The 21,332-nt window shown below is 32.6% G+C and overlaps 7 protein-coding genes across 7 annotated transcripts; 3 read left to right on the top strand and 4 right to left on the bottom strand.

Annotated features, from left to right (window-relative positions):
* Window positions 1–54: 54 nt before the first annotated feature.
* On the bottom strand, window positions 55–2,925 carry MONOS_3447 (uncharacterized protein). Its single transcript, XM_067873450.1, has 2 exons — window positions 2,752–2,925; window positions 55–2,693 (listed from the first exon to the last, which is right to left on the bottom strand). The coding sequence occupies exons 1-2, from the start codon at window positions 2,836–2,838 to the stop codon at window positions 210–212; spliced, it is 2,571 nt and encodes an 856-aa protein (XP_067718971.1). The 5' UTR covers window positions 2,839–2,925; the 3' UTR covers window positions 55–209.
* A 161-nt stretch (window positions 2,926–3,086) lies between these two features.
* On the top strand, window positions 3,087–3,832 carry MONOS_3446 (putative ubiquitin-conjugating enzyme family; the record flags this gene model as incomplete). The annotated part of the gene is made up of 5 exons (XM_067873449.1): window positions 3,087–3,211; window positions 3,275–3,390; window positions 3,470–3,558; window positions 3,635–3,749; window positions 3,813–3,832. The coding sequence occupies 5 exons, from the start codon at window positions 3,087–3,089 to the stop codon at window positions 3,830–3,832; spliced, it is 465 nt and encodes a 154-aa protein (XP_067718970.1).
* Window positions 3,833–3,912: 80 nt separating this feature from the next.
* MONOS_3445 (putative peptidyl-prolyl cis-trans isomerase 5) lies at window positions 3,913–4,657 on the top strand (the record flags this gene model as incomplete). Its single annotated transcript, XM_067873448.1, has 3 exons — window positions 3,913–4,088; window positions 4,140–4,397; window positions 4,470–4,657. The coding sequence occupies exons 1-3, from the start codon at window positions 3,962–3,964 to the stop codon at window positions 4,655–4,657; spliced, it is 573 nt and encodes a 190-aa protein (XP_067718969.1). The 5' UTR covers window positions 3,913–3,961.
* A 423-nt stretch (window positions 4,658–5,080) lies between these two features.
* On the bottom strand, window positions 5,081–8,071 carry MONOS_3444 (putative anaphase-promoting complex subunit 8; the record flags this gene model as incomplete). Its single annotated transcript, XM_067873447.1, has 7 exons — window positions 5,081–5,164; window positions 5,293–5,409; window positions 5,530–5,890; window positions 5,947–6,051; window positions 6,204–7,634; window positions 7,697–7,848; window positions 7,901–8,071. The coding sequence occupies 7 exons, from the start codon at window positions 8,069–8,071 to the stop codon at window positions 5,081–5,083; spliced, it is 2,421 nt and encodes an 806-aa protein (XP_067718968.1).
* Window positions 8,072–8,408: 337 nt separating this feature from the next.
* MONOS_3443 (uncharacterized protein) lies at window positions 8,409–12,415 on the top strand (the record flags this gene model as incomplete). Its single annotated transcript, XM_067873446.1, has 5 exons — window positions 8,409–8,774; window positions 8,842–9,156; window positions 9,253–9,504; window positions 9,637–9,894; window positions 10,008–12,415. 5 exons carry the CDS (start codon window positions 8,409–8,411, stop codon window positions 11,901–11,903), a joined length of 3,087 nt encoding a protein of 1,028 aa, XP_067718967.1. The 3' UTR covers window positions 11,904–12,415.
* A 5,190-nt stretch (window positions 12,416–17,605) lies between these two features.
* MONOS_3442 (putative Uncharacterized transposase-like protein) lies at window positions 17,606–18,277 on the bottom strand (the record flags this gene model as incomplete). The annotated part of the gene is made up of 1 exon (XM_067873445.1): window positions 17,606–18,277. One exon carries the CDS (start codon window positions 18,275–18,277, stop codon window positions 17,606–17,608), a length of 672 nt encoding a protein of 223 aa, XP_067718966.1.
* Window positions 18,278–19,755: 1,478 nt separating this feature from the next.
* On the bottom strand, window positions 19,756–21,284 carry MONOS_3441 (putative V-type proton ATPase subunit D). Its single transcript, XM_067873444.1, has 5 exons — window positions 21,257–21,284; window positions 21,013–21,150; window positions 20,865–20,947; window positions 20,691–20,806; window positions 19,756–20,611 (listed from the first exon to the last, which is right to left on the bottom strand). The coding sequence occupies exons 1-5, from the start codon at window positions 21,263–21,265 to the stop codon at window positions 20,181–20,183; spliced, it is 777 nt and encodes a 258-aa protein (XP_067718965.1). The 5' UTR covers window positions 21,266–21,284; the 3' UTR covers window positions 19,756–20,180.
* Window positions 21,285–21,332: the final 48 nt, after the last annotated feature.

Genomic DNA, 21,332 nt, shown 5'->3' with positions numbered 1-21,332 from the left:
AGATCAATTACTGATCTTCATTAATTCAATGAAAAAGAAAAAAACTTATTGGAATACAACGGACTTTCGCATTTATTTGGATAAAGTCAATTTGATATAACATAACAATCACTATGTGAAACCTAAATTTCTTTTGTTTTTAAATTTGTTAAAAAAAAAATGAAATAAAACAAAGGTTTTTCTTTATATGGTAATATCTGTACTTTTCCTCAAAGCATTACAAATGAATTTGAACGTTTCCCTAAATTCTCTCCTTTCTTTGTAAGCTTCATTTTTTGAGCCTGTAGAAAATTGCGAAATTTCATTTTCCTTTCTGATTTCTTCAATAAGCTATCGCGTAAAGGGAAAAGCAACGACGAAGGCAGAGTGCGTACTGGAGCCAAAAAGAAAAAAGACGCAATGACAATTCGTTCTTGTTTGACGCTGCTCAGCAACTGTGCTTTTTTCTGGATATAATCTTCCACATCCAACCCTCTCCTTATCAGCTTTGTCTTTGTCTTTGAGCTAAAGTCGGGGTCTGTGAATCTGCTCAGCCATTCCTCAGAATCAAGCACAATGTGCTGCCTGCTGAGCGGCACAGACACAGAAGAGGCAGGCAAAAGAGCAAAAATGGGGGACTCGAATTCAATGGAAGAAGGAAAAACAGCAGAAAGAACTGAAGATGCTGCATGTTTATTGAGAACAGATAATTTCTGCATGAAAGAGGTATCACAACATTTCATAGGATTATATGATGCAAATGGCATTGCATTTGAACTGTATTTCAATGAAGAATTAACACACTGTTGAATACGTGGTTGTGCCTGCTGTACCTCTTGTATCTGAGTGCAACTGAATGGCTGATTCCAATTCTGAAGCAGAGAGACTCTACGTGTTGTAGGTAAAAATGCGTGTTTTGACTTATTAATACAATTAATCGATGTTTCATTTTGACGTAAAGGTGAAGGTTGCATATAAGCAGCAGGTACCATTCGTGCATTGACAGAAGCTGATAATGTTTGTGTTGGCTGAGAACATGAATGAACTGGAACAAGAAAAGCAAAAGAAGAAGCTGGTTGTGTTAAAAATGATGGATGCATTGAGGATTTTAATTCAGCTGTAGTTTCATTTGAACAAGTTGCACTAAAACATAATTCATTTTGCTTCTTGTTTTGTCTCGAATAAACATCCTTCTCTCTTTCTTCTTCTCTTTCTTCCCCTTCTTTTTGTGTTTGTTGTTCGATACATTCAAAATCAGACTTTTCTAAGAGTTGACTGAACTTTTTTGCTGTTTTGAATTCAAAGTTCCTTTTCTTTTCTTCTGCTCTTTCTCTTTCTTTCAGCTGTCTCCTCGCTTCCTTCTGCGACTTCAGCCAATAATACTCAAACGCACTCATCTGATTCCTCTTCTCCTGCTTCTCTTTCATCTTCTCTATCATCGCTGCCTTCAATTGCAGTGCTTTTATTTCTTCTTCTGCTTTGCATTCATCTCCTCCTTCTTCCTTCAACAACGATATCTTATATTTCAGTTCCTCCAATGTTAATAGCTCGTCCCCTCCTCCAAATTGACTAGCTTCTTTTCCTTCTCCTTCATCTGCTTCTTCACTTGCTTCTTCACCTGCTTCCTCTTTCTTCTTCTTCATCTTCCTTTCTGCCTCTTCCCACATTGCTGCTTCTGCATCATCTTTAATCCAACTCTTCCTCACCCAAATCCCAAAAATCTTCCAAAATCTTTTTGCTTCTTTTATCTGCTTTGCAATAAGCTCATGTCGCTTGGTTGACATCTTCGTGCTTTCGCCTTTTGTTTCAAAGAATTCGCTATCACATCCTTCAACTTTCTCTTTTTCTTTCTCTTTTTCTTTCTCTTTTTCTTTCTCTTTTTCATTCCATTCTTCACAAATCTCATCTCCACACGATCTTTTTAACATGAGCTTCTTGTCTTCATCCTCCCACTTCTTCATCATCGAGCACCGTTTCATTTCAATTATGTTCGATTGCTTCTTCCCATTCACAACCACATCCATGTCATTCAACAGCTTCTGCTTTTGAATGTTTCCAATGCCCCATTTCTTTATGCTGCCCTCAATCAGCGGATCAGTTTGCGTGAGTTCATCTGAAACAAATATTTTGTCTTCAAAAGGTTTGCCGGAAATTTGATGAAAATCTTGCTCAGTCAGTTGAAGTGATTCATCTCCTTTTATTGTCGCTTTTGGTTTTTCCTGGGAACTGTTTGTATTTTCTTTGTTGGAAAAATACAGCTGCTGTATTTCCAATAGCAAATGGAATGGGGTATATAGTTCGGTTGGTTTTATATAGTTCTTTTTTGATAGAATAACTTTTGATAAATCAGATTTGCATGTTGTGTTGGACTTATCTTCGAAAGAGTTCGACTGTTTTTCAAAATCTTGTCGACCGTTTGAGTGATTGTCGTTATGCATTCCTTGATTTCGTTGAAATTTTGCTTGAAAGCATTTGTCCTTTTGAATCGGAAATGCAAATTTTTTAGTGAATTCTTTTTCATTTGAAGAAGTTTTTGTTTGTGTGAGTCCTGCATCTTCATTCGAACAATGATTAGCAAAAAATTGATCAAACACTCTCTTTTGTGTTCTAGGGTAAAATAACATATTTTCATCTTTTGAAGAATCATGAACAGTCGAACGGATAGAAAAAGGTGCTGATGAAGCAAATGACAAAGAATTAGTAGGTGCTCTATCCTAAAATTAGTTGTACAAAGATATATTCTGAGATACTGCAGTGGTTTTTTATACACACATTTAAATCAAAATTATCATTCGACCTTTCGCTTTCAACGCAAAGGCTTCGCTTTCCACTCGAAACGCTCTGTATTTGAAAAAGCATACAATCAGTTAAATCATTAACTGTGTTTAGTAAAAGAATTTCTTTCACTTTTTTCTTGTAAATTCACAAAATTTTTCTGAAAAATTCTATTCCATTCAGATCAAATATTCGAATAACTCTGTCAATGTTAATCTCAATTTTTCATTGATGCATAAAGAACAATCACAAAAGCATTTCATTATCTGAATTTTGAAATGAAAGACGAAATAACATTCAGATTAAATATACCATTATGACTTTTTATTGAAATGTCATCAGCTGCACAAAGGCGTTTGATGAGAGATTTGAAAAATCTCACGCAGAGCCCTCCAGCTGGAATAACTGGTTCTCCAAAAGAAGATGATATGATGTTTTGGAACGCGATTATTTTTGGGTTTGAATGAATTTTTCAAACTTAATTTGTGAGTTCAAAATTTTGTTTTTTAAAAAATTATAGCCCAGATGACACCCCTTGGGAAGGTGGAACTTTCAAGTTAACAATGCAGTTCACTGATGAGTATCCAAACAAACCACCATTAGTGAAATTTGTCACAAAAATATTTCATCCGAATGGTTTGAAAAAGTTACAACGTTTAATCTTATTTGATAACATAACTGTATATTATTTATTGTTTTTATATTTCATAAACAGTTTATACGGATGGAAGTATTTGCTTAGATATTCTTCAAAAGCAATGGAGCCCAATTTATGATGTAACAGCAATTTTGACATCCATTCAAGTATGTTGTAAATTTTCTTTTCTTTGACGTAGTTTTTGTTTTTCAATCATAAATATTGTTTTTTAAATGTTTTCAGTCTTTGCTGACCGATCCTAATCCAGCTTCTCCTGCTAACTCTGAAGCAGCCAGACTCTTTTCATCAAATAAAAGAGAATATGACAGAAAAGTTCGAGAAGTTGTTGAAGAATCATGTTTGTACAATTTTTTTCATTTTTGTTTGCAGTGAAAATCATTTTATTAAATATTTTGCACAGGGGAAGATGATGCAGATTAAAGGAAACGAAATATTTTTCGTTTCATTTATTTATTATGTTGGATTGAGTTATATATTTGGCACAAACTTTATATTTGTTGAGCATTTTTCGTTTTATTCTCATTTTGTTATGGGAATGATTTTTCATAAATGTTCCGTTTTCATCTTCTCTTTGCTGTAATTGTAAAATATTTTATCTGTGAAGATGACCAGAGCTATGGTAATAAGATTACTCAAAAAGTCTTTTTTGATATTGAGATGGATTTGAAAAAAATAGGTTTCATTTGTTTTGAGTATTTAAAAAAGATAAAGATGTTTGATTTAATAGGAAGGATTGAAATTGGTCTATTTGGAGAAGCTGTCCCAAGAACTGTAAAAAATTTTGTTGCTTTATGCAACCATACATTCGGTTATGGCTACAATGGAAGTCCAATTCATAGAATTGTTCCTGGACTGTTTTTGCAGGGTGGAGATATCACGGAAGGGAATGGATTTGGTGGGAAAAGCATCTATGGTCTTCATTTTATTGATGAAAACAGAAGTATTCCATATTCAGGAATTGGAACAATTGCAATGATGAATGCAGGTTAGATAGTGAATAAAAGAGAATCTCTTTATATTTCTAAAAACTCTTTTCTTTTCTTGTTCTTTTCAAAAGGTAATGATGCAAATGGCTCACAATTTTTTATCACTCTTGGACCAACTCCTTGGCTCAAGGACAGGCATGTTGTTTTTGGACATGTTTTGAAAGGAATCGAAATTTTGAAGGAAATAGAGAAAGTTCCAACTAGATATCACAGGCCCAGAGTGCCTGTTATTGTTAGCAAATGCGGAGAAGTAGTTTAAATGATTAATTTTTTTTTTTTTTTTTTGGTTAAGCCTTAAATTTTCACTTTTCAAGTTTTTGAAATTTGTCAACAGCATAAGCAAAACAAACTTCTTGCTTTCATTTTATTCTCACATAAATTACTTTTTCAACACTTTCAAAATAATTTAGAAAGAAGTTCGTTGACGGATATTTGATGATATTTTATTGAAAAAATAAACTGAATAAATAGTTTATGCAAATCCAAATGAGCAATAGCAAACGATGAATTTTTGTTTTTAAAAAAAATCTTGTAAATTCAACGTAGTTTTAAAGAAAAGTAATTGATGCATTTTTAAAAATTCAATTTTTATTTTTTTCATTTTCAAAAGTAAAAAGCAAACAAATAAACAAAAAACAAAAAATAATTGTTGAATTAAAGATAATCAATTTCAACTTAGAAATCACTTCAATGTCTTGTGTTTTAAAAATGGAGTGTTGCGCACTGAGCGAGCATGTCGAAGCATATCTTGAGCACGATCATCGAACTTTGTTGAAAAAACAATAAGTCAAATTAATAAAAAAAATTGATAACATTTTGAAATAAGAAAATTTAATGTAGATAAATTCCAGATGATGACAAATGTTCAAAAATATATTCAAAGGAATGTCAAACCGATGTTTTGCTCCCAATTATAGCGGAAAAAAGAGACTCTGCTTCGTCAAATTTCTTCTTCTTCAAAAAGTACAAAGCCAAAAAGAAGAAAGAGCCTGCTTCTTCATCATTTGTTGGCTATATGTTTGATAAGCAAGAGATAGAAAATAGAAAGCAGCAAAAGTCAGAAAAAGAAAATGATTATTTTCAAAATATCATTTTTTAAAATCGAAAATTTTGAGAAGTGCTGTTACAAACTTTTGTTTTCCCCATCATCAGTTTTGCATGGCAATGTGCTTCTTCTTTTTCATTGCCAAGCAAATGAAACAGTCTAACCATTCTTCTCAACAGAACGTTGTAATCAACAAGCGGAGGCTGACTTGGATCAGTTGCGGATGTCGGTGTTGTGTCTTGTTGTTCAGCTAACAATGAAACTGTGAATGGTGAAATGAAAGATGAAGTGAATGGAAACTCGAAAGGAGAGGAAGAAGAGGATGGAAGTGGAAGCAAGGCTGTTGCCAAAAGTGTGGATGAAAACATTGGGAGTGTTGGGTGCATGGGGTCCTGTTCTTTGACATCTTTGATGAAGAATTCTCCAGGAAGCTTCACTGAAGGCGTGCTGTTTGAATATTTAAATAAATAAATAAATAAAAATTCGTTCAAGCAAAGTCAAACGATAACATCTTTTCTGCCTTTTTGTAAGATGTGAGAGCCGCACTTATGCGCTTTCGCTTTTCTTGACAGATCCCTAATGCCATCCACATTCTCGGATCTTCTGGTCTGAAAGCATTCGAAATGCATTCAGTGTAATTTCATTTAACAGAATGGAATAATCAAAAAATAATATGAGAGTTGTGTCCATCAAATGAAAAATCGACACAAATTTATTCAATTTTAAAGAAAAATGAAATTTGAATATCCAAAATGCATACTTCAGTTGGCACGCCCTTGCGTAATATGCCTCTGATTCTTCTTCCATATCCAAAAGCTCCTGTGCCTGTCCCAGCCCGAACCACGAGCGATAATCCGACTTCCACATCTGCGTAGCCATTCTGTATGCAACCAGCGCCTCAGCTGCTCGTCCCAGTTGGATCAGCTCGTGTCCCATCAGAACAAGACAGGAAGAAGCAAAAACAGATGTGCCGAAAGGGTACATGTCGAAAAATGCATGAAAATTGCTGGGAAGCATTGACGAGAGGCAGGTTGTGGGCATCCCTGAGATGTTGAGTAAGGAAATGAAGGAGGAAGGAGAATTTGAAATGTAAGTTGGTATTGCTGCCGCAGCTCGCTTCTGTTGAATGACTGCTACAGGCGATGGAAGTGGGAAAGTTACATTAGCAAAAGAAGGAGGTGAAGAAGTGAATAATGAAGAAGGAGAAGGAGAAGAAGAAGAAGATGATGATGATGATGATGATGTCGATGATGAAGACGATTCTGAAATAGAAGCTTGTGGAGGTTTGGAGGCCTCAAGTTTTTCCTTCAACCTCTTCAGTTGCTCTGTGCCCAAAATCGTCGCTCCTCCAAATCCCACACTTTCGATAGCCAGCTGAAATTCCCCAACAGCTTCAACTGGCCGATCGCAAAGTGAGTGAAGATTGCCAAGCACATAGTGAGTGAAGGGATGAAACATATGGTCGACAGACAGCTCAGACGCCAGAGCACTGAGCCCGTTGCTGTCTCCATACACAAACAGCGCATCGGATATGACATCTGCGCTGTTAATGACCCCTGGATGGAGCTCTCTAAGATGCTTTGCCCATTTAAGAACTTGTTTGTGATTTGAGTGAGCTGCATGGAGTTGAATAATCAGTGAAATGATGGCAGGGCATGTGGGAAGAACAGCATAGCATTGGCGAAGTGCAGAAAGTGTAAGTGAAAATGTAGGTTGTGAAGTGGGATGTTGTACAAAACCGATCGGAATAAGTGTTGAAAGAGGTGATTGTGTTGGTGCTTTTGAAGAAGATGATGAAGAAGATGAAGATGCCGAAGTGGATGCAGATGAATTGGGTGGAAGTGTGTATAAAAGTGGTTGAGATGATGATAAGACAGCCAAGTGAGACAAAAACAGAAGGCCGCATGGATGTGATAGCGGTAATTTCATAAAAAGCATGTTTTTGTTGAACGTTTCAATAGGCGATGCAGAAGGGTCAACATGTGTAATAAGACTGTAAAAACTTGGTACAGACGTGCGTGCCCTTCCATCAGGTGTTGCAACATACTTAAAAGAGTATGTGTGAAGGTAGTCGCTAAGTGAAAGAAGGTCTCGCCAGGGCTCCCAAAAGCAGGGCATTCTTTTTATTACCTTCGCATAATTCAGAATGCACTCAGTCAAACGATTGCTCGCCTTGAGGACTTTTGCTTTTCTAAAAGAGCGCATATAAATTTAAGAATGAAAATTGTCATTCATTTTTAAGTGCTCACAAACAAGAATATTAAAAATGCATCATCTTCGTATGATTCAATTGCTTCTATTTCCGAAAGAACTTGAGAAAGTCTTTTGTTAATCATTTCATCTTTTTGGGCCAAGCCAGTGCTTTTTCTTAAAGCAAATTCTGCATACTTTTCCCTTTCTCCTATCTGAAAATTATCTTGGTTTTAACATCAATTCACATAAAAAAACAAAGCAAACGAAAAATAAAGAATATAATCTCAAAAATTGCATTTCTCTTGGAAGCCCAACAAGTTTTTTTTGTTGTTCTAGAAGTGAAAAGCATTGTGTGTATTCGCCAGATTCAAAATACAGGTTTGCAAGACTAAATTCGTGAGAAGGATTCAATTCTGTGACAATTGGTTGCATCATTTTCATTTCGCTTCGAATTTTTGGAGATACATTTATAAGGATGTGTGATGCCCTTGTCGTCAAAATTAATGCGATTATGAAGCAAATATGAAAAAAATTACAAAAAATCAATAATAAAAATGATACCAAATAACTGAAGATTTTAAACTTCGTGCTCGTAACTGAGGTAATAGTATGTTTATTTCTTGAAAAAATCTTTCCCATTCATCCAACTGAACCCCAGATAACTCCATTTTTTAAAATAAAATCAAAAATAAAAGCTCTCTAATTATGGGGAATTCAAATTTTTGTAAATTGTTTCTATTCGTTTTGGAATAAAACAAGGGTCTACATCTGAATGATACGAGGGAGAAAATCGCCTCAAAGTTCTTCGTTGTTTAGGCCAATTCATTCGCGGCCTTTAAGCGCGAAAAGAGGCCAAACATTAACATCAACTCCTAGAGCAAGGTCAGCCACACCTCAACAAGAAAAAAATCAAGAAGAGTTAGCAACGCAACAGTTTATCGCAAATTTGCAAGGTCAAATTCATTTATTGGAGATGGAGACAAAACTATTGAAAGAAAAGATTGCTTCAGGGCAATCAGAAAGAAGAGGTAATTTTTTGACGAGTGGTGATGATGACGATGTTGAAGTTGATCCAACGATGAGAGAGCTTCGAAGACTTTATCAAAAACTTGAGCTTGATACTCAAGAAGAGCAAAAAGTTTTTATTTCTTTTTTTAAATATTTGAAAATTAGATTATAATTTTTCGTAAATTTACATTAAATAGAGGCTTCAAGAGCAAATTGACAAGCTAACAGCCGATAAAGAGAATTTGTTAAAAGCTCAGCAAGATTTGGAACAGATTGTTGCAACAGAAAAGGAAACTGCACGTTTGGCTAGAGAAGCATGTGAAGAAGAAAAAAAGCCATTGGCACAGGAAATTGCAAGTCTTGAATTTACGCTTGCTTTAAAAGATGAAGAATTGAAAACTGTAAAGTCCACTTTGGAAAAATTGCAGAAATTAATTGATGAGGAGAACGAAAAAATATCTGATCTATCGAAAGAGATTGAAGATAACAATAAACAATTAAAAGAAAAGGATGTATGAAGAAAACGACTTGTTTTATTTTGTTTTCACCTAAAATGCATTGTTTTCAAAAATATAACGACAATTTTTATTGATTTCTTATCCTTTTAGTCTCAGCTTCAACCTTTGCTTCAACAGAAAAACAAGATAGAATCGTCTATCTACGACTTGAATGTGAAGCTTAGCGAATGCGAAGGAAGCAGATCTGAATTTTCCCGCGAGAAGGAAATGCTGGAAGAGGAGATCCGAAGGCTGGAGACGAAAACAAGGCAGAATGAGCTGACACTCAAACAAAGAGAGATCGAAGTATCAACAATTGAGGAGCAAATAAAAAGAAGCTCTGAAGCACTCGCAAAAACTTTGGTTTGATTACAAATGAGTGTTATTCTCTTTCATCGCAATTAATGTACCAATTTTTCACATGTTTTAATTTATAACATCTATTTTTTTGTGTTGTTGTAAATGTATCGTAATAAAATCATGCGCATATTTTAGATAGCGAATTCAGCACTTCAAACAGAGCACTCGCTGCTTCAGCCAACTGTACAAGCATTGCAAGATGAATATCAAAAGGCACAGAAAAAGAAGCAAAGGACTGAAGATTCATTTAATGGAAAGGCAGAAGAAAGAAAGAAAATCCAAAGAAAAGCAGAAGAAGAGGACAAAAAGAAGAAGGAGAATGAAGAAGAAAGAGGAAGGTTAATTGCACAGCTTGGAGTTGCCATGGCTGAAAAAGAATCAATTAATGAAAGGGTGTGCATCAATTGTTTTTCGTTTTTCGATCTGTTTTCACATATATTTTTAAATATGATTTTTCTTGTGCCATTTCATAAATCATTTGAAACATTTTGTGCTATTCGAAACAGCTTGCTGCAATCCAAGCCTTCCTGTCAACAAAAGCAACCTCCACTCAATCTCTTCTGGATGAAACAAATGCACTTCAGCAACAGATCCAACAGGAAACAGCCGAAGAAGCCGAGCTGAAAGCTGAGCTGAATGCGCTGATTGACGAAAACAGTGTTCTTCACGACGAAAACGAGCGGCTGCAGAGAAAAGCTGCTCGTTTGGAGGCTCTCAAATTGGATCAGGCGCCTGAACTGCTGGAAATGGTTGAGACGAACAAGAAAATGGAGAAAATGCTGAAGAATCTGAAGAAAAAGATCAAAGAGACAGAGCAAGAAAAGCTGGGAGAAGAAGACGAAGACTCAAGTGATAGCAAAAAAGAGAAGAAGAAAAAGAAGAAGAAGAAGAAGAAGGATTCAGATGATGAAAGTACTGATAGCGAAACTGATGGCAAAGACAAGAAAAGAAAAGAAAAGGGAAAAGATGATGATAAAAGTGAAGAAGAAAAAGAAAGCAAAAAAGAAAAGGCAAAACCAGAACCGTCTAGTAGAAGCAACACCCCATCAAATAATGTTGAGATGAGACAAAAAGAATACGAGGAAGAACGAGAGGAGGCAGGAGCTAATGACCAGCGGTATAATAGAGGTGGATTCAGCAGAGACAGGTTCGATGGATATGAAGATGAAGAAGAAGAGAAAATGCCCAGACGCGACAGTCGTTTCGCAGACAGTCGCAGAGAAAGAAGAGAAAGGATGCCGATGAGAAGCGAAGAGCAAGAATACTCTGAAGATAGAAGAAGAGGAAGTGATGATGGATATTATGGAACGAATTATTCGCCAGAAGGAAGACAAAATGAAGATGAAGACGAGCATTTTTTAGGGGATGAGAGAGAAGGAGCACAACAACGCAGCTACAACCAGCCGAGCCAAAGACGCAGAAACACACCAGAAAATGAGCATCGTCAAATGAGATCCAACAATCGCACAAAAAGTGATATTCATTCAGCACATACACGAACTGGTTCTGCGACTGCGTTTGCTCCTTCTCAAAGATTAGAGAAAACAGCCCCCATTTCTTCGTTCGCATCTGCCCCGAGAACATCACAAAAGGACAATCTGTCTATGTCCGTGTCACGCAATTCATCGCCTTTCTCCTCTTCGAGTTCTCCAGCTGTGCAGTTTGATGACAATTTGGATGATCAAAGAAGAGATAACAGGAGAAGTGTTAGGAGCAATGTCAGTTTTGAAAGAAACGAGAAGAGTTTCTCTCGTCCTTCTTCGAATTCCTCTTCGTTGGAAAGATCGGAAAGGGAAAAAGAAAAAAGATATCAAAATGAAACTGAAAACAGAAGAAGACAAGAGGAAGAGGAAGAAGAAAGAATGAGGAAAAGATGGAATGATGAAGAAAAAAGAAAAGAAGAAGATAAACCAATAGAAGAGAGTGAAAGAATTGAAGAATCAGACCAAAGGGCATATAACGAAGACAGACAGGAGCCATTTCCATTGAGTGATAATATTCAACATGATAACGTTTCGAATGAATACAACCTGAATGATACTTCAGACAAGACAGAAGACAATAACATGTCATTTACGGAAATGGACAAAGAAGAAGATGAATACAACGTTAGGAAGCAAGAAGAATCTGCAAATATCGAAAATTTTGATGGAAGTGAAGAAGAAAAGGACAATTTGTCACCGGATCCTCTTCTTTACACTCAAAAAGTGCAAATTCCTCAAAAGATGCAACAAGATGAAATGCTGAGTGACGAATCAATTGGAGAAAATGGAGAAAGACCCGAAGAAGAAAAGAACCAGGAAAGAGGAGATGATATTGGAGACGGTGAGATTGATTCTGTAATGGCTGGAATTGAAGAAGACAATGGCGAAGACGGACAATGGGAGAAATTTGAATCGTGAATTGCAACTAAAATATGAAATTTGCATTTGCAGATTTTTCTTTTTCTTTTTATTAAAAAGGCTATTGTTCCATCTGCTATCACGCGGGTATTCAATGCTCTTTCATACAACTGTTTAACATTTCCTCATTCTCTCTTCCCAAAATATTGTATTGTTTTCATTTTTGTTTTAAAAATTCCCAATGAAATGTTAGCTTTTATATTTCTTTTATTATTGAGCACATCAATAGCATTTCTCCACACATTACCATTTTTTTATTTCGCAACTTTCATTTCATTTTTTCTTATCTTTTTGAACAAACTTTTCAAATTAAAAAAGAAAAAGAACTATGAAGCACCAGACAGGATGTATCAAATTCAAAAAACAAAAGAAAGAAAAAGAAAAAGAAATGAAAATATGGCTGTTCCTTTTTGAAAACACACTTTTATTCGAGTTTTGATCAAAATTTTGTTCTCTATGAGATTTTCGAATAAAATATGTTTCTGCAATAACAACATCATGAACAATATGCATGAATAGTTTAAGTTCATTTTTTCTTTATCCCACTGAGATAAAAATTCTGATCAAAACTCGAACGAAAGTATGATTTCAAAAAGGATCAGCCATTTTATTTGTCTAATATTTTTTGAATAAGTTCTTAAGTTTAATTTTCAAATAAAAATAAAAATTTCATCTTTCGATCAAATTTTTGTTTCCAATCACCAAATTTTGCTGTTAAGAAAATAAAATCTTGGTTATGTCATTATTTCCATTTTTGTAAAGTTTCGTGAGTGAGAACCGAAATTTGATCGAAATATTAATTTTTTATTTTATTTTAAAATTAAACAATAAGAACTTTTCAAAAAAAAAAAATACAGACATTTGGGACGAAATATTTTCTTTTCTGAATTTTATTCCATTCTTTTCAAACATATTTTTTTTCTCAATTTTAGAATTTTTCTGTATTTTTTTGACATTGGAATGCAAGAATAATAATGATTGAGTTCAAGTCAAAGTTTGGAACAAATCGGAGTTTTTTTCATAAATGAATAAGTTTGACCCCATTTAATGGTTCTTTTATAATTTCATCTTTTAACGCATGAATTGCAACTTTTCATATATCGAAATGTGTTAAAACTGGAATGAATAGAGGTCGTATTGTAATAATAATATCTTCCAAAAACATTCGAATAATGGTGATGAGATTCAATTTGATTGGTTTCATTATGAATTCATTTTTTGTCAATAATGAGAACATTTTTTCGAAAAAAATATTCAAATGAAAATTTTTAATTGTAATTGATGAGGGAGTTTTTTATTCAAATAAATATTTCGAGTTTGTTATTGATTTTGCGAATTTTTGAATTGTTATACAAAAAAAGTGAAATGCATTTTATTGAAACGGAAACAAATTCAGTCTAAACCGGAGATAATCACGTCGAATATAATCACATTCGTTTATTGTCACATTTTTCGATGCACCGACATTTATTGCTTGTTTTTCATTCATTTTCCATCGCATGTAATCACAGGGAGGAAAATATATAATCACAATTTATTTCAGTATTGGTACTTTTTTCAATGAAAAATCGGCGAAATATTATCTAGGTGACAGTCGAATTAGGTGAAATGCATAACATTAAATTTTATATTTGTTGCTTCTTATGTTTATAAAATTACGATTATTGAACGACTCTCACTCCTTATCGATCAAGTTTATTTAATTGCAAATAAATTTTTATAATGGGTTGGATCAACATGATGAATTGGTTGTTTCCATATCTTTGAATGGAAAACGAAAAACACTTTGCAAGCTCGTATGCGCATATTAATTTTTGATTGTAATTCGTGTTCTGTTTGATATTTTTGGAAAAACATTTTGAACAAAGGAAACAGAAGAAAGGATCATTGTTTTTCTGATTTTGTTGGAGATCTGTATAAATAAAAATCAACAGCAAACAAATCGTTTGTCCATTTTACAAATATTTAAATATACTCCTTTTTAAAATAAATTTATTTGTTATAAACAATTTTGTGCAAAAATAACATTTTCAATCAGAATAGCTGTAGCAATACTAAAAGAAAATAGAAAGTGGAATAAATGAATGCATTGATAGATAAAATAATGAAAGAAGTATTTGGTAAGATTCTTTCAAGAGAATTATCAATTTGAAGAAGCTTTTTGAATTAAAAAATAAAAATACGATTGTTGAGAGGTACAAATGAGTTCTATAAGTTAAAAGGATATTGCTTAATGATGAAAATAGAATATTATTAATTTTATAACGATTCTAAATGAAAGAAAATTTTGGAGATCATTTTTTTCAAAGATTGGAAGAAAATTAAAAGAAAAGAGCAAAAAGCTTCAACTGATTTTTGCGAATGCTACACAATGCTTGGTTATAATTACACTTTGAGCTGATTATCAATTCGTGTGCTCTTCTTTCTGAAAGTTGTGTTGAAGAAAGAGGAAAAGAAGATAAACGATGAAACAAAGGTAGGAGATGAAAAATTATTGAAACAATAGCTTCATGTTTGTCATTATGAGAAGTTTGTTTATTGTTAATAAACTTTTGATTTATTTCAAGAAATGAACAAGATCAAACAATCAATGATTTTTTTTTATATTTCAAATTCAATAAAAACAAAATTAACTGTTTTTTGTTGAGAACAAAATAAACAAGCATCCAATTCTTTTTTGTTTGAAACAAATCACAAATACATCACCAACATTTGATAATTGCTTAAACAACATTTCCATTTTTTCTTTAAGGCTTCAAACATTTTGGAAACCAAATACTTTATTACCTTCGCTTTATTTTTGTTAAATGAAAACAGTAAAATCGAGGGAAAAAATAATATATATAAACAAAATATCAAAAAAGAATATTTAGTATCGTAAATAAAATTAATAGTGAATAAGCAGCTAAATTTGTCCATCTCCATTTCCCTTCTCCTTCTCTTCCAATTCTCCTCTTTCAATCCTCCTCCTCATCTTCTTCTTGAAAGCTTTCCCTGCGAAAAAGAAAACCTGTCGTTCCGCTGGAAGATGGAAAAATGCAAAGCAATGAAGCTTTCCTTATAGCAGCTGGTGCAACACAACATCAGCGCCTTTTCTGCTATTCTTCGGTCGCCTTCGACTTTTCCTCTGTTTCTGTTTCGTTTGGCTGAGCTGTCTGTTCCCGCACCTCCTGCCTTCCATATTGACTTGTCAATCACTGCTTCATTTGACATTTCTTTATCTTCTCCTCCTTCTCGTTTACTCTCTTTTTTTCTTCCTTATCATCTCCTTCTTTTCTTCTTTGCTTATTTACCCTTCTTTCTTCTTCCAATCTATCCATCTTGTGAACTCTTCCTGTTCTGCTGTTGCTTCTCTCGCAAAATGCTGCTCAAAAACAACTGAGATTCTTCAAATCAATAAACAAAAAGCTAAAAAGTGAGATATGTTACAAAATCATTATCAAAAATTGTAATATACTATCCATTGCCACTTTGACTTCCAAAATCATTTTATTAAATAATATTGATAATTCTCTTGAAAGAATCTTACCAAATACTTCTTTCATTATTTTATCTATCAATGCATTCATTTATTCCACTTTCTATTTTCTTTTAGTATTGCTACAGCTATTCTGATTGAAAATGTTATTTTTGCACAAAATTGTTTATAACAAATAAATTTATTTTAAAAAGGAGTATATTTAAATATTTGTAAAATGGACAAACGATTTGTTTGCTGTTGATTTTTATTTATACAGATCTCCAACAAAATCAGAAAAACAATGATCCTTTCTTCTGTTTCCTTTGTTCAAAATGTTTTTCCAAAAATATCAAACAGAACACGAATTACAATCAAAAATTAATATGCGCATACGAGCTTGCAAAGTGTTTTTCGTTTTCCATTCAAAGATATGGAAACAACCAATTCATCATGTTGATCCAACCCATTATAAAAATTTATTTGCAATTAAATAAACTTGATCGATAAGGAGTGAGAGTCGTTCAATAATCGTAATTTTATAAACATAAGAAGCAACAAATATAAAATTTAATGTTATGCATTTCACCTAATTCGACTGTCACCTAGATAATATTTCGCCGAAAAATCGATTTTTTGATCAAAAATTAAAAAAATTTCGCTTTTTCAAAAATGTGCTCAAATAAGTCAAAATAATGTGTGTTTATGATCAAAATTGTTCAAGCAAGTTAAAAAAGTGTATTTGTGTAGAATTTCCAAAAATGAAAAAAAAATCGACACAAAATTTATTATTTCATAAATTAATTTTTATTTTTTTCTGTGCAAAGCAGCATCGAATATTGTCACAATCGGATATAGTCACAAAAAGTTGTGCAAAACCGATGTGATTATTACCGGTTTATATTGTATGTGTTATTCGAAAGTTATTAAAATATTTGTTATTTTATGACCTGAATCATTCATTCAATAATTGGGAAAAATTTTCAAACGTTCGACTTTTTATGCAAATAATTATAACATTCCTGATTATCTTTTTGAACAAAAAAATATGAATAAAAAAGGATCAATTATTCGAATAAGAATAATGATATATTGATTATCATTTTTGAAACATAACTTTTTTCGGAATATTTTTTTTTCAAAGATTGTTTATTTTTTTGAGAAAATATTTTCTTTTCAATTGCATAATTATTTACAACTGTTTTGAAAACAAATGCCTTTGCTCAAATAAAAAAAAAATATCTTTTGCATGACTTTTCCATTTTCTGTGTTCTTTTGTTGCTATTCAAAGGAAAATTTCAAACCGAAAATTTTGCATGAAAAAATGTGATTTCAAAAACAATCACATATGTAGATAAACATATTTTCGAAAACTTCAAAATTTGTAAAGAATGGTTCAAACTTTTGAATTTTCTTCAGAGATAACCACTATTTTTAGAATTTATTGGTATTGTCAGTGATTTATTCTTCGATTCAATGCAGTGAAAAATTAATGAAATATTAGTAGGTGAGTATTTTTATTGGCACCAGTTTTTTTATTGGCACCAAAAATTATTTTCATGATCTTCATTTCATTAAAGCTCATAAATCTGTTTCATAACTTAAGAACAATAAACAAATAAAAATTAAGCTGTACGTCAAATATTTTTTTAAAAAACTTTCTCAGAAAAACGATCTAATAATTTTTAACTTTTATTTTTCGATCAACGTTTTGCTCGTATTTTGTTGACTGATTGCGGTTGCGAGTTTTTATCACTGTATTCACAAAAACAACTGTATTTTCCGTATTTGTTACTTATTCGTTTTTTTTTTTTGAATCATTTATTTAAGTGCATTTTTGCATTTCACCATTTTTGTTAAAACATGCAAAATCAAGTTAATGTGTATGTTTTTTCGATTGACATGAAGTGTATTATATATAGTAAGTTTTTTTGAAAACAAATTATTGATATTGGATAACTTCCAATTTGTCATTACTTAGATAAATGCGGCATTATCCGAATATATCGGTATGCCCAGATTTCTCTGAAACTTTACTGATAATAATAATACATGCTGTACATAAGTAATATGAGTATGATAAATTGCGGAAACGTGTTTTTGGAGAAAATAATGTTAAAAAACTTTTTTGATCAAAAATAAATATTTTCGAATTTTCATTAAAAAAGTGACTGATTTGTTTTTAAAAAGCTTCGAAAATATATAAAAACATTTTAAAATGATATTATTCAAATTAGAATAATATTTAAGGCTCATATTCAGAGGCACTAGCTCCATCTCCTGCTCCGAAATCTTCATCAGACTCAACATCGCTATCTTCATTGACAACATCATCCATATCTGGAATCTCCTCGTCTTCATCAATGATTTCTTCTTCTGCTTCTTCTTCCATTTGAACAAGTTCAATTTCCTTTTCAAAACACAGATATTTTATTGATTGAATGAACGTAAAATTAAATGTTGATTTCACCAAAAACAGTGAAAGATAGTCATGCATAAGTCTGATCCTTGTTCCAAATCGAGGGAAAGTGCATCGCAAATGTTGCCATAACCCTTCAATTGTATTTGTATACGAACCAGTTTCTGGGTCTCTGAAACGTCTTTTGTGGCACACAGTTTGATGCTTATATCCAACTGTTTCTTGTGAAGAATAAGCACGCCATTCATCGGAAATAATTAATGTTCCAGCTTTTATGTGTTTCTGGATAATTGGCATCAAAGTTTCCTTTTTTCTGATTGGCACGACGACCATAAACAGTTTCCCCGCTCCACCACCCTCTAATCTTTCCACCCCTCCGAAAATCCACACTTGCTTTTTCTTTCTTCCTCTCCTGTACTTCCGTTTTCGCCAAATTGCTTCATCAATTTCAACTGTTGTTCCCTCGCCTCCAATTGCTTGCTGTCTTTCGTTCCACATTTATGAGCAAGCGCACCGAATCACACTTCCCCAGTATCCGACTGTGTCCTTATCAACAGAAATAAGCAAAGAAATTGTTTTGTTTTGAATCCCTAGCCAGTAATATAAACAAATCAGAAGAGTAACGCCTAGTCCAATCTTTATTCTGCTTAAAGATGTTCCTGAAAGAATGCTTTTCTTGATCTCGCATTTTGGACAAGCGTAATAGTGATAATTCTTATCATGATATATTCGTTGATAGCATCTATGAATTCTACACATCGGGAGGTTCATGGATATTATTTCTCTTTTGAACCATTCCCATGTGCTTGTTTCGTCGTAGAAGAGTTTGTTCAGCGAAGAAATGGTTTCCTCATCATGAAGGTCTCGTTCACGTGCCATGAGATCAAAAAAAATACGAACCCTTAATACAAATAATTTTCTAAAATTATTATGGGTGAATATATTTTTCTTCAAAAGTTCATTCAAATAAATAAATTCCTAGGATTTTTATTTGCATATTCTTTTGTAATAATATTTAACAAATCAAAATATAATGATTAAAATCATTTTTGGTTGTGCCGATATAATCGGATCATGCCATAAATGCAATTCTTTAAGAAAAATATGATTCTTAGATTTCTTTTTAATTTTGAATAAAAGTTTATTTTCAAAACATGCATAATATACAAAAAAAGATAATTTTAACGATATCTTTTGACCTTTTTTTTACAAAACATACGCATTCACTTGATTTTGCATGTTTAATCAAAAGTGGTGAAATGCAAAAATGCACTTAAATAAATGATTCAAAAAAAAAAAAAACGAATAAGTAACAAATACGGAAAATACAGTTGTTTTTGTGAATACAGTGATAAAAACTCGCAACCGCAATCAGTCAACAAAATACGAGCAAAACGTTGATCGAAAAATAAAAGTTAAAAATTATTAGATCGTTTTTCTGAGAAAGTTTTTTAAAAAAATATTTGACGTACAGCTTAATTTTTATTTGTTTATTGTTCTTAAGTTATGAAACAGATTTATGAGCTTTAATGAAATGAAGATCATGAAAATAATTTTTGGTGCCAATAAAAAAACTGGTGCCAATAAAAATACTTACTTATAAAATATGAACCAATTGCTAATGCACAGAATGACAAAACAACAATTGATTTAGATAATATTTGATGCGAATCCGTCAGATTTCTCCAAAAAAAAAAAAAAAAAAAAAAAAAAAAAAAAAAAAAAAAAAAAAAGTAAAAACATTCAATCCTTGTTTCTTTTTATTTATCGTTTTTTTTTCCAAAGTTTCGACAGACACAAACACACTGACATAAAAAATAATAAATAGATTCACAGATAAAAAGAATAAAAAATGAATATTTTCTAACAGAAAGAAAATTTGAATTTTTAATTATTTTCGATACTGTTTGAAATTTTCACAAAAAAATTTGGAAGAAATATTTGTTATTTATTTTCAAATGGAAAATTCCGACGTTATAAAATACAATTTTTAAATCTTTGGAACCAGAAAATATTTTATTGAATTGTATTAATCAAGAATTGTGTGGATATTTGTGAATATAGAAATGAAGGAAAAATTCGAAGCATTTGATAAAAGACAAGTTTTGAATGAAATAGAAATATATACGAAAAGAATAGTGCAAAGATTAATCAGAAACTTTTAGTTTAGAGAGAAATATTCGATAGTTACACCTTTTGCTGGCCTTGTAAATGCATAAAAGTTTAATAAAGAATAATAACGAGAAGCAAATAGAAATCGACGCCCTCTTCCGCATTCATCTCACACTCCTTGAATTATTGACAATTTCCCTCACTTTCTTATTTAGTCTTCTCGTTCACTCTCGTATAAACCTCAGCAAAAAAACTTGGCCACCCCACTTCCATTTCACTCCAAATAACCTTACACCACAATATCATCGTCTTCGTCTTTTGTTAACAAGCTCTCTGCTCCTTCTGACGAAGATGAAGACGAAGAAGAAGTTACTGATATTCCAGCTGCAAGAAGTTCCTCTTCTTTTTGCTTTTGCTCCCTTTCCTGTTCATCAGCTTTCTTCTTCTTTCCTTTTTGCACCATCTTCAGCCTGAAGAATTCCTCTCTTTCCATTTCGCTCATTTCGCTGTCGATGTAGTGGATAATTTCCTCTAATTGTGGTATCATAACATATTCCAATGCATTCACTCTTCGGTTTGTCACCTTTATAACTTCATCTAACGCTGAAAAAGCTGTCTGAAGTGATGCAAGTTTCACGACTTGTTCAACAACTGCCATATGCTTATCTTTGCATTCTTGAACACGCTTTCCACCTTTTGCAAGACCAGTAAGTTCCGTTCCTGTTTAAAAGAAAATGTCATGATTTATTTTCATAATAATTAATTTAAATATATATATTTATACAAAAAGCATTTCAACCTCCGGATCCCTCTTGCTGAAGTTCAAATACAGGAAGCAAGACACCAGCAAGATTTTCCATATGCATTGTAACTTTTGTTGGCGTTGTAGAAGAAACAGTTTCTCGAACAGCATATCTATTGTCAAATAACAATTCATAAAATACATGAGCACATGAAACATCAATAAACAAACTTGATTTGATCTCCTGTGGTGTATTTCATATGTGAAGTGGAAAAAAGGGCTTCATTTACGAGAGTGACAAGTTCATTTTTTGCCTTTTAAGAAAGTTAAAAATATAATTTAAAATATATTTAAATCACAAGTTCTATTATGCACATACATCCAAGATCTTGCCAAGAATATCTCTGAACTTTACACTCAGTGCATCAGATTTTTTCTTTAGCAGCTCATGGCCTCTCTTAGCTGCAACCATCTTGGCTTGTTGTGCTTGAAGCACCATTCGAGTTGGGACGATATTCTAAAGAGCAAATCATTTAAAATGCACAAAGAAAGAACCGGTACATATTAAATAAATATCATTAATATGACATATGTCAATAAACTCACAAAAATAGACAAGAAACCTCGGTCATGTTTAAAGTCCAATGTTATGGTATTAGATCAACGAAGAAAAAATTACTGCAATAAAAATACATGCGA

This window comes from Monocercomonoides exilis (assembly GCF_001643675.1).
Source record: "Monocercomonoides exilis strain PA203 chromosome Unknown scaffold68-255432, whole genome shotgun sequence".
Taxonomy (NCBI): Eukaryota; Preaxostyla; order Oxymonadida; family Polymastigidae; genus Monocercomonoides; species Monocercomonoides exilis.
Note: the sequence above shows the minus strand (reverse complement) of the source record. Positions and strands in the feature narration are given on the sequence as shown.